The sequence below is a fragment of the Anolis carolinensis genome, chromosome 1 (genome assembly GCF_035594765.1).
Source record: "Anolis carolinensis isolate JA03-04 chromosome 1, rAnoCar3.1.pri, whole genome shotgun sequence".
In the NCBI taxonomy this organism is placed as follows: Eukaryota; Metazoa; Chordata; class Lepidosauria; order Squamata; family Dactyloidae; genus Anolis; species Anolis carolinensis.
The window spans coordinates 107662014-107678431 of record NC_085841.1 but is presented as its reverse complement, the minus strand read 5'-3'; the positions used below and the strand labels follow the sequence as shown (position 1 = coordinate 107678431).

The 16418-nt window shown below is 36.7% G+C and overlaps 1 protein-coding gene across 2 annotated transcripts in view; it reads right to left on the bottom strand.

Annotated features, from left to right (window-relative positions):
- Positions 1–3061: 3061 nt before the first annotated feature.
- Positions 3062–16418, bottom strand: part of pnisr (PNN interacting serine and arginine rich protein) — a 31424-nt gene continuing 18067 nt past the window's right edge. For both annotated transcript variants that reach the window (XM_008119116.3, XM_008119112.3), the window contains exons 4-12: positions 15390–15616; positions 12152–12338; positions 11575–11765; positions 10775–10912; positions 9197–9296; positions 8489–8542; positions 7127–7297; positions 3666–4779; positions 3062–3410 (exon numbers count right to left, since the gene is read on the bottom strand). In XM_008119116.3, coding sequence (XP_008117323.1) covers positions 3383–3410; positions 3666–4779; positions 7127–7297; positions 8489–8542; positions 9197–9296; positions 10775–10912; positions 11575–11765; positions 12152–12338; positions 15390–15616 — 2210 coding nt within the window. In that variant the 3' untranslated portion in view covers positions 3062–3382. The remainder of the gene's footprint in view (positions 3411–3665; positions 4780–7126; positions 7298–8488; positions 8543–9196; positions 9297–10774; positions 10913–11574; positions 11766–12151; positions 12339–15389; positions 15617–16418) is intronic.

Sequence of the window (16418 nt, the reverse complement as noted above, 5' to 3'; positions counted from 1 at the left end):
TTAATTTTGTGTTAAATATGGATCTCATCTCCAAGATATCTCATTATATGCAAGTATTCCAAAATCTGAAAAACATATGGAATACTTCTAGTCCCAGGAATTTTGGATAAAGGGTATACAAGGTGTGTTAAGCAGGAAAAAGTAAAAGAATTAATTCCTGCATAAAGTTATCCTATGCTAGATCCTTTAGTAGTTCAATGTACTCTGGGTATGCTGGCTGACCACCTCATTTTCATACATACTCCCATGTCAGCAGTAAAACAGAAGGCTCCTCATGCCCATAGTGGACTATCATACGTAAGTTGCAAGTCACATATGTAGTTGTCTTACATTGTCTAAATATTAAAATAACTCTTGATCTTAAGCTTTAAAAGGCCTGATATTTTGAAGGTCAATGAGACCTACTGGATGGTTTCTCCATTCTAAAGAACATAGATTTTAACTCAATTGACTCAAGTGTTGTGCAGCCTTATGAAATAACCAGTGATGTCAACCAACTAGCACAGAATAGGGGATTCTGCCTATTGTGGATCTCTTCTATAAACTTCTAGTTTACAGGTGGTGAAAATAATGTTTTTCTGTAAAGAACTGCATTTTGTAAGCCTTTTGATTTTCCACAAACATGAATTCTCTTCAGGGACATCTTCACTCCACAGGTGCCAGCTGTGTGTTACTTGCACTTACATTTGTAGGACAAATGATGCAAATAGCATTGGAGGGGAGTGATAAGCACAGAAGTTCAGACAGAGGTTGTTGCTATATTGTCTTTTTTGGGAACACAAAAAATTGAGACATTTCTCTACACTGGTAAAAAAAGAAAGCAATTTCATCTTTCTTTGTACTGTGGCTGCACTTTTATGTCTTATGAAAATGACTCAAAATAACTCAAGTGCAGGCCCTGTATATATTAAATCTCTCATTCAGTTGTGTAAAGGTTAGGTGAGAACAAAAACGTTTTCCCATCTGTAAGTTGCTCTGCAATTCTTGGTCCTTGGTTTTGCAAGAGATAGGAATGGGGCGCACGTTTTTAACAGAGGGACGCAATAGGCCTGTTGCATAGAGTTCTGACTGCACTTTTTGGGATACGAGGCCTTCTTTAATTCATTTGTTTTACTGTGGAAGGGAAAACAACATGATTCCAGGTCAGTCTTCTAAAGCTTAAATAAGGCAAACTGTACCTTTATTCAAGGCAGACCATTCCAAACTGTGGGTTGTGACATGTTAGTTTGTCATGCAAATTAATGAGAAATCACGAAAATCTTGGAAAGTCATATATCTATATCTATATATAAATAAATATAAATGAAAGTTTTTCATGAGGTATGCTGTGTCCTCCGTACATTTCGTTATTACAATTTATGTCTGTGTCTGTATTTTTCTAAGAGATTGGTTTAACCTCAGGTTTACTAGGAAAAATGAATTACTGTGTTGCAAAATAATGCATGTCTAAAAGGTATGTTGCCAACATGAAATGTTAGAAAGCTCTGATTAAAAGGCTCATTGCTTTGAAAAATGAAGGTAATCCTCAAGTTAATAATGCATTATATATTAAGTAAATTGCTGGAAGATTGCTACAATGACAAAAAATATGGGGATGTATAGCATATATTAAATGCCGCCTCGTTCCTTTCAAACCGAAAGACATCCAACATAAAATGACATTTTCATGTACACAAGAGTCAATTGTATTCAACTCCAGTGCTTTTTCTGATGCAAGTGCCATATATATGTATATATACATATATATACACACACATACCATTAAACAAAAATCTATGCTACCGTAAATATAAAAGAGTAGGCTCTCTTTATTGGCACACAGTGATTACCGAGATCAGTGCACTTGTGTGGAAAGTGAACGCAATTTCCAGTTACAGAAAGTGACAAATCCAGCTAGTTGAATATATAAGAAATGTCATGCACATTATTATTTAACAGATAATAGAAGTCTGGCATTAAAAAAAAACCAATGGAAATATCATAGTAAGATGGATTATCATAGTAAGATGTATTTCTCATCTGTTAATTTAAAAACAAATAGCTTAAAAAAACCCTTATTTCCTCAGTTCAGCTTCTGAAGTTAGCCTCTTCCTGAGATTCTTGTCTAAAAATTAGTTTCCCAAGTAATAAATTCGATATTTTTCTGAGCTCCTTCTCCCCACAACTACATTGAGTTTATGGGCTGAAGGGAACAAGCCTACAAAATTAAGTTGTGCAAACCTTTCTACGCATATAAGATACATCCCACTGAATTAAGGACCTTCACCCAAAAAATTATTTGTATTCTTAATTAAAATAATTTCTCTGAAAAATAATAATGTAAATATAGAGTGCACAACTATATTTAAAGGGGAGGGGAAGGGCAAAGTGCCAATAGTCCTCCATTCAAATTATCTGACATCTTGAAGTTCACAAGAAATGCATGCTGATTATTCCTTTCAGGAGAAACATTCATCCATTAAAAAAAAACTTTTCACAAAGAGCCCATATTATTCAGCTCTATCAGTCAAATTCTATTCAATTTTTAATCAAAAGAGCAGTCTTTTTTTAATGGAAAATAATATTCTAGTAATAGTTACAACACCAGAGCTAGTTAAGCTTGTTAACTTTGTAATACATGGATTTATTTTAATGTTTTAATGCAGTAGTTTAAAAAAATTATATTTCTAGCTTCTTAACTATACAAATCATCCATGTTGTGCTTTTGGATACTGAAGTATAATACTGAAGAACAGAGTTCCAAATCTACAAACTGACGCACATTTATGGTTACTTGTATTCATTGCTATTTGTGCCTGGCTAGTTTTATAGTGTTTTACAATCAGAATTATCTACATTTTGTTCACATTACAGTATGACGATTATTCAAGAAAGTTTTTTTAAATAAAAAAAACAAGAAACCCCCATCAGTTTTTACCCAGGAACCAACCATGACTTATCCAATCCAAAAATGAAACAAAATGTTAAAAACTTATTACTAAGTATTTAAAAAAATCAAAAGTGCTCTGTAACCATACTGTAGTTTTATAATAAATTAAAAAGCAAGGATTTAAACAAAAAATGAACTAAAGAACTTTATTGACATCACAGTACATTCAATAGCAATTTTAAGAACATTACAGCTGAAAGAGAATGGCATATTTTATAATCTTAGTAAGCACTACTGTTCTGAAAAAATGTAAATACAAAGAAATCCTAGCACGTACTTAACTCCGAGCAGATTTCAAAAAAATACAGCTATTTACAGATATTCTTTTAAAAAGGGGTTCAGTTTTCACCTACACAGCCACAATAGTAGCTTCTATAATGAGCCTCTATAATGAGACAAGCCCTTTAAAACTCATGGAATTTTTAAATCATATGACTAGTGCCATATCATTCCTCAGCGTTTACGACGAGGAGTCACCGATCTGAAAAATAAAAAGAAAGGAAAGAAAATTGAAGGCCAAAGGTTCATTGACTCAATTCATACTTTAGGCTTAATAATATTCACTTTCTTAAAAGTAAAAATAAAATGCTATTAAGTCATTGCCCCACCCACCAAGCTAACAATTTGATGTGATTATCTTAAATTTGTAAATATACATATATATGTAGCAGGCATGATGATGATTAAAAACATAAATAAACATATAAATCAAACAAGATACTTAAAGGAATACTACCTTGATCGTGATTTAGACTTGTGTTTGCGGCTTGCCTTCTTACCAGACCTTTGAGATTTCTCCACGGACCGTGACCGACTATGCTTTGATTTCTTAGGCTTCTTTTCTTTGCTGCTGCCTGGTGACTCTGAACTGCTTCGTGTGCTAGAATCCGAACCTGAACGCTTTTTACTATCTTTGGTAGAACGTCTCTTGCTTTCCTGCCTAGAATTGTGCCTTAACAATTTTGAAGATACTGAATTGTTGCCAGATAGAGTTCTTTCACTATCCCTTTTCCTCTTTAATCTCTCATCATGATTGCTCGCTTTACTGTCTTTTTCTTCTTTTCTCTGTTTCTCTTTGCGTTTCTCTGAGTCCCTGTCCTTTTCTCTATTCTTTTTTTTATCTTTTTCTGTGCTCCTGCTGCGTTCTTTCTTTCTTTCCTGAGCCTTACTATCATGGCTGTGTTTGTGCCTGTTGCCACTTACACTTCTATGCTGGTCTTCACTTTTACGTCTATCTCGACTTCCACTGCGAGTGGAATGACTAGCAAGCCTGTCCCTTGAATGGCTATCGCTTCTACGCCTTTCCCAGTTTCGGTCAAGGGAAGGACTACGGTTCCTTCTCCTTTCCCCCCGTTCTGCGCTCCTGTGCTTACTAGACCTGCGCCTCTCTCTTACCTTGCCCCTGCTCCTGCTCCTCTCTCTCCGGTTTCTATGGGAATAGCTCCTACTTCTGCTACGCCTAACCTTATGCGAGGGGGACCTGCTGCGACTACGCCTCTTTTTCCGTTTAGGGGAGGAAGAATGTGAAGAGCTGCGGCTGCTGCCGGAGCTACTGCTGTAGGATGAACTAGAAGCTGTGCTGCTACTGCTACTACTGCTGCTTCTGCTATTGGCACTTGAGCTACCACTGCTTGAACTTTTTGACCTACTCCTTCTTGTTTTCTCTTTTTCTTTAATCTCTTTTTTTGGTTCAGTATCTGGTGTTATTTCCTTGGGAGATTTTTTCTTTTCACTAAACACATCCTCCTCTTCTACTTCTTTTGCATCCTCTGGTGGTGAATTGATGTTTTGCTCCTTACTGGCAAGTTCACTCATCTCTTTGGCAAATTTCTCATTTTGGAGTTTTTCTTCTGCAAATATACAAAAAGAAACACAAATCATACCAAATTAGGTGGTAGCAATGTAACATCTTTTATTATGTTCTAATCAGTGTACATGTATTAAACATCAATCAACAAGATAAAATAGAGTAACACTATTTGATCTTTCCCTGCTCTTTATATGCTCACTGGAAAGTCAGTGGAGTTTACTTTAAAATGAACTATCAATCAACATTTCAGCCAACTGTTAATAGCCAACAAAATTCTATTTTTAGGAGAGACTGACAGTAAGAATATTAATGGAGTCTAAACATTTACAATATTAATCATATGTAAAGCCTAAGTAAGTTTTATCATCAAATCATGGAACTTAACTAAAGTGCCCAAAACGAGACCCACTGATCCTTAATAAGGATTTTTTTTTATAACATCAGGAAGACCAGGGCCTCGAAAGGTACAGCAGCAGTGAAAAAGGATTGGCAGTTTAGGTGGGAAGCCATTTATATATAGTGCTTGGGGGTGGGCAGGGTTACTGCCAACAAACTTACGGTATACACTCATGTATACGACAGCCTCAAGTCAAGAGCTGGTTTTGAGGACAAAATTATGGACATTGATATGACCTGTAGATAAGTCAAAGGTAATTCTATGGAAAGGGGAAAGAACAAATGATACCTCAGGGAGGCAGACCACTACCATTTCCCCACTAAGGCATTCAAAAAGTCCCAAAGTGGCACCACAGTGGAGTGTGTGGAGGGGGTTGGTGCTTCTTTTAGGTTCTTCTGGGATGGACTAAGCTCTTGCCTTTTACCACTCCACTCAGAAAAGGGGTGGTTCCTTTCTAAAAATAAAGAGTTAAAGTACAGTACTCAAATTGATCGGTGGATAACTGACCCAGATTTTTTGGGTTAACTTTATGACTAATGTTTCTAGACATAAACATGAGTATATAGAGTATGTAATTCTCTAGAAGGTTCAAAAGATACATTGCACAGGACAATCAATTTGTGTGAATCAGAGACTGTGGAGAAATACACATTTTACTGTATTCTAATCAGAGATCTTCAACTGGAAAGTCCTGACCTAGAGGCATGTTAGCCATGCTATCTTGTCAAATTATCAGGGAGCTATTGTCCCTTATGTTTTAAAGTTATGCTGAAGTACAATTTTGAGAGACGTTGTGTTCCCAACAGAAAGATAAATTACAGCTTTTGGATCCTATCTGAATGCTACCTTATACAAAACAAAAACAAAATAACACAGTTTGAATCTGCATGACTCTTTTGCAGATATTGAACAGCTTTCTAGAAAGCAGATGTAGCTGAGCACAGATAAATCTATCACTCAAATGATAACCCAGGACAGGCAACAGCAGAAACAAATGTAAGGAAGCCTTTGTTCAATTAGTGCCATAGAAAGAAATGCTTCACTGTGTTTTTTTCTTTTTGCATGGTTGTAGCAAAACAGGCTGCCAACCAGCTGCATACTAATATAAGCATAGGATAAATGGCTATCGTGTTTCAACTAAAACAATAAATTAAACCAGCAAAGGAGTTAGGTTTTTTTGGCAAGCGGTATTCAACAAAGAAAATAAAGTGAATGCTTCCCTTTCCTTGTTTCTTGCATATATTCTTGATCTCAAAAAAGTACACTGGCATTCAATTGCTGTGCTTACTTAGAATACACTTCTTCAGACCATATTCAGTGACAGGAATGGGGCCGGGGAGCTTTAGCCAATTCTAGTTCTGACTCACACTGCATTCAGAGGAATCTTTGTGTTGCTCCTAGGATTTTCTGAACCAAAGTTTACACATTGATCCCTGAGGATATCTCTACACTTTGTTTCTATTGGGTTAGATCCAGTATCCCTCTGTGCTTTAATTTTAGTGGGTTAGGCCTACAAGGCTGGGAGAAACCAGGTTTCCTCCTCCCATGAGGTGTTATACCAAATGCTCCAAGGTTTGCAGGACCGTGCTGAATGAAATGGCATGCTACACAGGGAGGTCAACAGGCCTCTCTCTCGTACTATGGGGGAGCTATTAAATGGAATTCATTTCTTCCAGACCTGTTACATAAACCTGTAGTGCCAACGTATTGCCTTGATTCCATCTGTGTTCTGACGGATGTATCTTATATCGTGAACCAGTATGAGAGCAAAATGTTCAAATTAAAAGGATACAGATAAGAAAAAATCTTTGGTGGGTACTTTACCCCACACCGTATAGCTCAGATTGCTATACAGTACATTATTATGTATTAAACATACTTGTCCTAGATGAAAATATACCATATTGCAAGTATGGGCTACAAATACAGTGAGGGTGAAAATCACCATCGTAGTCATCGTAGCCAATTTTAAATAAAACCCAGAGCTTACCTTCTAGCTGTTTCTCGAGCAATAGTTGTTGTTCCCTCTCCTTCCTCCAAAATGCCTCTTGTTTTTGCCTGATCCTGTGTCGCAGTTCCTCATCATCTGTATCAGATGACTCAGAGCCTCTGTCGCTCCTCTCCTCGTCACTGTCTCCTGATCCATAACCACCCAGTCCACCTGCGTGCATAAAGCCTAGTCTATCATGAGGAAGGATTAATCCTGCTTCTTAATATTTCTGCAGGGCAAAAAGGAGAGTACATTGCCCATCTTTCACTTCTTCACTGAAGAAGCCACTTATTCTGGAGGAAGTGCCAAAGCTGGTTGAGCGAAGTGTTCAAGGACCACACATTGATCTGTTGTTCAGTATACGGATTTACTTCTTCTGGAATTGCCTGCCATGTTTTTCAGCAAGCAAGCACTCTGGTTACATTGCCACTAAATATATGGGTAAAAAAGCTCTTTGACAGAGCCAAACCACATACTTAGTATACGTGAGTGAGAAGATATTTGCAGAAGTGCAGTGCCTAAAAACCTGTCCTTAAAGGCATCTTTATAGTGATTTCAATCAGTTTCAATATCCAGGGCTTTTAAAAAAAGTCCCATAGGCCAATCAGTGTTTTAATATTTAGAAAAGGCTGTACATGCAAAGGTACAGTTATGAAATAAGAATGGACTTCTCTTCCCCCAAAAGACAGACCTGAAAAAACTATCTGACTGCTAAATAGTAATCCTGAACATCTGATACAGAAGCATTTTTTACTTTCTTTTCCAGGCTCTCACTCTTACAAAGTTCATTTACACTATTGTGAAAGAAATCATCACTAGTGGTCAGAATATTTATTTATTTCGTATGACACAATCGTAAAATATTGCATTATTGATGTTACACTGGCATGCAAACATTTTTTAAAACCCTATTACATTACAGAATGCAATTCTGAATTCCATATCCAGCATGTTCTGCTGTCAAACAAATGCAAGCTATGAGAATTCAAAATGTACATTGGTTGTGTGAAATTTTGGCAAGACAAAAGTTATTTGATCAAATGCATTATCCAAACTAACAAAGGTGAATTAAAAACAGAGGGAAAATTACTCAGATCCACTTTATCTGGGCAAACCTTGCACCCCAAGTTGCATTCAGGGGAGAGGCTTGTATTACACTTACAACAGAAATAAGGCTAAGGGACAACTTTGTAAACTTCAGTTCATTTGCAGAATACGTTCTTTATAAGATACTTGTATGTTATCAGTTGTGTGCCTAAAGCACCTTGGGTAGTTTCAGTCTACTTTCAATACAGATTCAGAAATGCAATCCAGAGCTATCTCCCCCATATCGTCCCACTCATAAACCAGGAATGTACTTACCAAGTCCAGTGAGGGAAGCCAATGCACTGGACTGTGCCAGCTGTTTTGCAGGAGCTTTGTATCACATCAACAACAGGAACAACATGTTAACACAAATAGCCACGATTTCATAGTCATGAGAGTCTATGGTATTGTTAAATCTACTACTATTGCTGTTTTGTGGAGGAGAGAAAAAACCATTAAAAACGTATCATTATCCATTGCAAGCCCAATAATGTTCTGGTTATGAAAATTTAGAAATTTAAACAGAGAGTTATGAGAACACTGGATAGATTTTTTTAAAAAAAGTCAATCCTTTCATAGTTACACATTTCCAAGTTAATGAAGTTCAACGTCAATCAGCATATGATTTATACATAACTACGTTTTCTATTATGTTAAAAATATAGCTGGCTAACAGAGAAAGCAAGTGTATTGTTCAAAGCTTGCCTTAGTTTTTATTCAACTATATTTGATAGAAGCAATGTAAGTGGTATATAAACATAAATATTATAAATGTTTAAAATAAAATTCTATCAAAAATGGAATAACTGAAGTTAACTCACAATACACTGCACAGAACAACACTGCACAGGACAACTGATTATTACAACAGAATTATTTCATCCTTTCTACTTTGTAATGTTTTAGGTGCAGATAATATGCATTTAAGATGTTCTAGCACATGCAGAGGCTATTTAATGGTGCTGCTAAAAAGTCTAAGTGTACCTTTTATTGCTTTACGGTGAACATCTTTAGCCACATAATAAATTTCTTCATTTGTAACATCAAGGAGAATTTCTGTCAGCAGCATTTTTGTCAGTAACATCTGAACAAAAGAGAATACAAATGGACCTGTTGAATTTGTTCTCAGCTACACCTACGCAAAACTCTTTACTTTTCACATCAAAAAACATAATAGCTCTCTTTTACTCACAATTTTCTTAAACTACTAGGGATTACATGAAATGCATGCCAAAATGGCTTATCTGATGGTTCGTTCAATCACAAGCAGTTTACTGTCTTAACTTTAAAACGCCCTTAACTGTATATTATGAGTACAGAGGGAAGAGATGGACGAGATCTTTGGAATTTTTATTCTATCTTGAAAGAATGTAAGACAAAAATCAAGAGCTTGAATAAGGAGGAGGTTGACTGGACTTATACAGGCTTTTCAGCATGCCCAAAGGACATGTATGTATGTATCTCCTGCAAACCTATGCACATCAGTTGAAAATACTGTATCTATAATATGCAGTTCCATCCTAGTACACAACTTTCCACTAATACCATGTCCAAAGTAAAAAAAATCCAATTTCATCCTTTTGCTTGGTTCTAGGTAGTAGCAATTTCTAAAGTGTGATAGTTGAGACTGATTACCATCATATGTCAGGCTATGCATGCAGAAATTTTTCTTTGCTTTAATAGCTGCAAGCACTTGAAATGCAAGCATAATTTTAAAAACCTATTTGTTCAGCTCAGTGCAACATGGTTGCCATCCATATCCATAATCACCATTTATTCCAAGGAAACCATCATCCCAATGACTAAGGCCAAAATTCAATGAAAAAAATTGAAGTTTCTTCTATTTGATGCAGCATTTGATGGCAGCAAAAACTTTTCCAGAGAATTTCCCAAACAGCTCAACAGGTTTCCGGGATGCACAGATAACTGCAAGAGGGATGGATGGTCACTGATTCTGGCAGAGGGAGCACGATCCAGTGGAAGGACACCTCTGGAATTCTGGCCTTGCAGTGCATTACTTTGAACCTCATCACACTAGAAAATCTATCCAAATCCTGTGGCTGTCTCCTGCAGAATTCTGGGATTTATAGTTTAGTGAGGTCCAGGATCACTCTGATTGAGCAGTTTAAAGCAAACCCCCCCCCCCAAAAAAACCCCGTACAAACCACAGAATTCTGCAGGAGACAGCCACTGTTTTAAAGTGGATAGATGCTCTAGTGTGATGAGATCTTTAGAGTAATCATAAGTCATTGTAATCAACTAATAAAGTCATCTCTTGATTAATAATTTTTTTGTTAACATAAGCATAAAAATTTACATGGAAGTCACCTCACAAAGGAGGGAATACTTAAGATGTCATGTGCTACACAAATACAACACCTTTTTGTAAACTACTGTCTTATTTCTTTAACTATTTCAATCATATGCAGATTTTATAAAATCTGCATAAAAGCAATTAAAATTGACTCAAAAACTAAGATTTATTAACTAAGATCAATTTTCTTTTAAATAACCAAGCATATACAGGCAATGTTAGTCAAGTTATCACCAAACTATGCATACCATCTGAAATTCCTTTTCTTCCTCAGTCATTTCTGGCTCACTCTGCTCCTCTTGAGGAGCCGGAGAGGGACTCCTGCTGACTTTCCCACTACTTGTAGCCTCTACATTATCAAGATCTTCATCCTCCTCGTCACTATCCTATTTTTTAAAAAGGAAACAGAAGACTGTACTTAAAATTCAAGCAATGTATATTGTTAAGCAAGGATAACAACAACAACAACAACAACTTCATTGTTATAACCTGCTTCAATTTCCCCAAAGGGACTCAGAGCAGCTTACATGAGAACCAAGCACAGAATAGAACAGAGAATTCAACGTGCAAAATTAAAACACATATATATATATATATATATATATATATATATATATATATATATATATATACAATTAAAAACCAAGGAAGTAAAAGCATCATGAAATACATCAATCAATATCACAAAACCCAAAAGTGGGCATATTCAAATTGCGTAGGAGGATACAAGTTTTCTGTATGTATTATAATTTGTAATAGCTCTGGTATCTTTCAGAACAGAAGTGGGAAACCGGCAATCCCTCCAGAGGTTGAGTGAGAACAACTCTCATAATAGCTGGTAACTGGCCATCCTTGCTGTGATAAGCAACATCTGGAGGTCCATGGATTTATCACTTTGCTTTAGTGGACTAAACAAGATCTAAAAATGGACTAAACTATCTACAAATGAAGGAGAAAATGAACTTTGACTTTCTAAAGGGCATGACAGAATTAAATATACATGTGCTGTACAAGAACATTAACTTTAGGAAGAAACATCTCCACTTACAAATTTACTTTTCTGGGGCAACCGAGGCCCACCCTCTTCTCCTGGCTCTGCACGTTCCTTCTTTTCTTTTTTAGACAGTTGGGAACGTTGCTGTTCCATTCTCTCTTTCTCTAATTTCTTCTGTTTTTCTCTTTCCATCTTTTCTAAGCCCTCGCGTATCCAAGCAGGTAGAGTTCGGCGTTTAACTGCATCTAAAGAATCACAAAATAAGACAATTTCCTGAACAGATTCCCAAAGCAGATAACCTTTTCAATTCATTGCAGTTTCCCAAGTGTATCTCTCTGGGCTAAAGCAGGCATGGAAGAAATGTATATGTTTATGTATATGAGTTGGGCTGGATCTAAGCTCTGATAAAACATATGGTAGAGAGATGTGTGCCACTTGAAAATGTTTCCCCTGCCTGGTTTGGCCCACTTGGAAAAGCAGCTGGGAAAAAGGGGATCAATCCATATCCTGCCCATGCTTCCCTGGACATTTTTTTCCTCTTACTGGGACTCAAGAGACCTGAATCTAGCTGCATCATTTGCCCAACCTCTAATAACAAAGACGTATTACAGTGAATATGCTAAAAACATACCGATCTGAGGAGGCTCCTGCTTCACAGGCAAAGTGATAGGAGAACGCTGGCGATCTCTAAATGCTGGCCGTTCCCTTCTGTTTTGTGGGGGAGCAGGAGGTGCTGGAGGCCCTGGGGGCCCTGGTGGACCAGGCTGCCAGTAAGGCGGATGAAACCCACCTTGGGGTGGACCAAAAGTAGCCCCATGCTGAAAGAGTAATGGAGTTCATTTTCCTTCAAATCAATGCCATGCCCTCCCTAACTTTAACATTTTACTTCTCTGCAAAAAGTAAGCTGGGGAGAACAGCAAGCATACAGAAAACCCCACAATCTCTTACAAAATGGGGACCCAGAGCTATTTCATAAGCAGGCAGAATGGGAGTTTTGCCTTTTCAAACTAGAATCCCATCATGTCACAAAACTGGTTTTTGAAAGACCACTTGGTCCAAAAGCAGTTTATAATGCAGCACTAATGCCTGCCAGTCAAGAAGTACATGTCAAAGCATACATAGAAGCAAGTATTTTGGGGTGCTAGCTAATTATTTTGATAGCCATTGGAATATTCCTTATGCTTGTATCCTTACTACTGCAGCAATCCTGAAGAGGAAAGGGGAGTGCAAACACTAATTCTAATAAGTATAGTGAACAGACTTCCTGAAATATAAATAAGGTGTCATCCAGTTATAGCAAAGACCAACCTAAGCAGGTTTATGTGCCTGAAATCACACTGTCAACTGATTTCCAAGCAAAATGAGTTCATTTAAAATAATATGTATTCCCATTTTTTAAAAATAACCGTGTTAGTCTGCTTTAGTGTGAAGTAGGAAAAGGTTGGGATAGGAGAAATGAAAAGATTAAAGTCTAAAGACGGTCAAGCATAATTCACTCCTTTAGATGCACTGGTAGAGTTAACTGAGTTAATAACCATGGCAGCTTATGCCAAAATAAACCAGTTGCTCTCAAAAGTGCTGCTGTTAATGATGCACAATTATGTCAAGGCATGGAAAGATATCAAGATCGATCCACAAAGATGGGGAAAACAAAATCACCACTGCTGAGGAGCATATCTGTGATTGCCAAAACTACTGTTTTTGTTTCAAACTATACCAATTTTGAGACTGAAACAGAAAGTATTACATGTAAGACACAAAGCAGAGGGAGGCTTGGGGGTTCGAGACTTGAAACTGTATTTTGCTGCTTGTTGTTTGATATGGTTTTGAGAGTGAATGGTGTTGCCAAATAGGGGATTGCTGGATCTGGAAGGGCATGAACTAAAGTTTGAATAGCATGAGTCTTATGGTATAATAAAGTTAAAGTGAATGTTTTCTTAAGAAATGCCTTACTAAGAATATGGAATAGATACAAATTGAGGTCATGCTCTATGATCCCTAAATGAGTTTAATCACAGAACATTTTATAGAAAAGAAACAACATTCAAAGAAGATCTTTTAGAATTTGATTATGTAAAATAATGAATTAAGTCTAATGAACACCTATTAACAGGAGGCCATCAATTTCAGTAGAATTATTATAAACAAAGATTTGAATGATAAAAATGAAAGAAAAACTGTATGATTTAGAATCAAACAGAAAATCAAGATTTCATACAGTTGTGTACTTGAACACTGGATTGGTAAAATATACAAACTTTTAAAGAAAAATGGACATGGAAGAGCAAGTTAAAGATCCCCTATTTGGCAACATGTCCATATGTGGTGGATTTGTAAAAATGCCAAGAAATTCTAGAGTCAAAAAGGCAGTATAATGCAAAAAGTCCTACAAGTTAATTTTTAAAATGACACCTGGATTATATTTGTTGGGGTCTACAGAAAATTAAACGGAAAAGAAATATGGCAAATTACTACGATACAACTACTGTAGAAAGACTGGTTGCTGAAATTGTCACACTTAATTGACATGCACAAACTGACAACTTTGATTTTTAAAAATCATTGGTTTCTTTTCTGAAGGAATGGGAAGCATTAATGTTTCGCAAAAAAAGTGAAAATAACTAATTGTGTGTTAAAGATTTAGCTGAAAATTCTACCACATACACTAAAGCTTTCAGCCTTTTTAAATTAAAACAAACTAAAACAGCTAAAAATTAAAATTAAACCACAAAAATAAACTGCTCTACTAACAATTACTCATTAGACAAAAAGGCTCAAGGACAATAATAATTTACTTCACATCTGACAGCTGAATCTCATCTCTAAAAAGCCAGTCATAGTTGCAATTCATGAAAATGTAGACAAACCTAAATGACGCTGAAATGACCTGAGTTTTTGATACCTAATTTCTTGATTACAAAAAAAGCTGCATTTAAAAGTCCACTAAGCCTCACAAACAGGCACAGAGGCTGTGTGCATTTTACTTTAATCTACATGCCCAAAGAAATTTATACAGCAATGCTTCTCCCTCCACTAAAATGGGGGTACTTCTATGGGCAGAGAAGCTCCCGGCATGCATTGTTAGCTCTCTTGTACAGGACATATACCCAGAAGTCAATTATGGGATTGAATCTGGCACCACTGTATATTGCTAAATTACATTGATTTCAAAATGGATGAGACACATTTAGTGCACAATCTGATTCACTTTTAATCCTCATGGTATACTTCACATCAGGGACAGGCACATCCAGACCTTGAGCGGGCTGGATCCACAACTGAAAGTGACATTTTTAACAACCAGAAATCATTTCCAATCATATGCAGAATCTTTTTTTCTTTTTGTCTAATTCAGGGTGCCTTCTCAAAGTACATTTAGGGGCAATGTGGTTCCCTAGAGGTTATTTTTAAGCCATAAAGGTGTATTCTAACCAATCTTTTAAAAAGAAAATCTGATTGTGGGAGTCTGGACAGTCTAAGGGCCACATACAACACAGCCCATAGGCTGCACAATTCCCACCCCTGTTTTACATACACTAAACACAATAGTTTCCAAGAGTAAAAACAATGGATAAAAAGTAATTTTATTCAGAGAATAAACCAGTGAGATGGAAACAATCCACTCAATCATCTGGGCTGTTTTCTTTAAAGACCATTCTTACTTACAATACATTTCGCCCATGCTTTCAAACATTCTGTCCTCTCAGATTTATTTGTTTTTCTTTTACAAAAAGTATATTGCACTGAAGAACAGGGAGTTATTTTAAACACAGATTCTGCTGTAGATTCTGTTGAAAACCGGCACTAGAGGAAGGCTTCCATGGAAGGGACTCCACACGTTTACAACACTTAAGCAACAAATGTTTCACCTGATAGTCAAACTGGTTCACTGGCCCCATTGCAAAGTTATCAGGTGGTGGTCCCCCAAAGTTGTGATTATTCTGGTTAAACATATGCCTGTTGTCAGGGGCAAATTCCCCACTGTCCTGACTGTTACTGTCTTCTGATGGAGGAACAATATCCATTGGCCCTGGGGCTGGAGGAATCCATGGTTGATCTGGAGGTGGATGAGGGGGTTGGTGAGGCATGCTCCATTCTGTTTGGATTTAAACAAAAATATGTTAACAACCCACTTTTAACCAGTCAGATTTTGTTTCCTCTCTCAGGATTACCAAATGTTAAACAACTGATGTAAAACAAGACATATGAATAAATTACAACAAAACCACAATGTTTGTGTCATATTCAGAATAACACTAGGACTCTTTAATTTCTTTACATCAGCTTAACAAACTATCACATCTACTGCTATAAGGAAAAGGCTGTGCTGCATCACCAGAGATAAGCTAAGCAGTAATTGTGAACTCATAAAAGGGTTATGGTGGAAACTAGGGCAGGGGAGAACAGGACTGTCACTTAGAATTAATCCAAATATTATCCTACCTTACTCTTCCCCTAGCACGCACTTGTATCGTTGTGGCAAAAGACATCCAGGCACATACCAGGAAAATAAACTTCAACTATAATTTTCCCCAGTCTGTAGTATTTAAACAGCTTTTAATCCACATCATAACACATCCTAGACACAAAACCTGAGAAGTCCTTTATGTCCCCAGTCTAGGAATATACAATACAGTATCACGTGGAATGCAAAACTTTAAATAGCTTTCGGCCAAAATTAGTTTCCAGTTTCCTTACAAAGGAGATGAATAAGCTGTAAATCTAGGCTTACAGCTAAAACCTGTTGGTAGATAAGGCTAACATCCCACCACCAAGGAAAACTGGGATTTATACTGACCACCTCTTATTTGTGAAAGTAGTTTAAAAACAGCTGCAGTTTCTATTGGCAGTAAATTGTGTTATAGGAAGGGTAGACCATTTGCTCTAGGCTGAAGGCT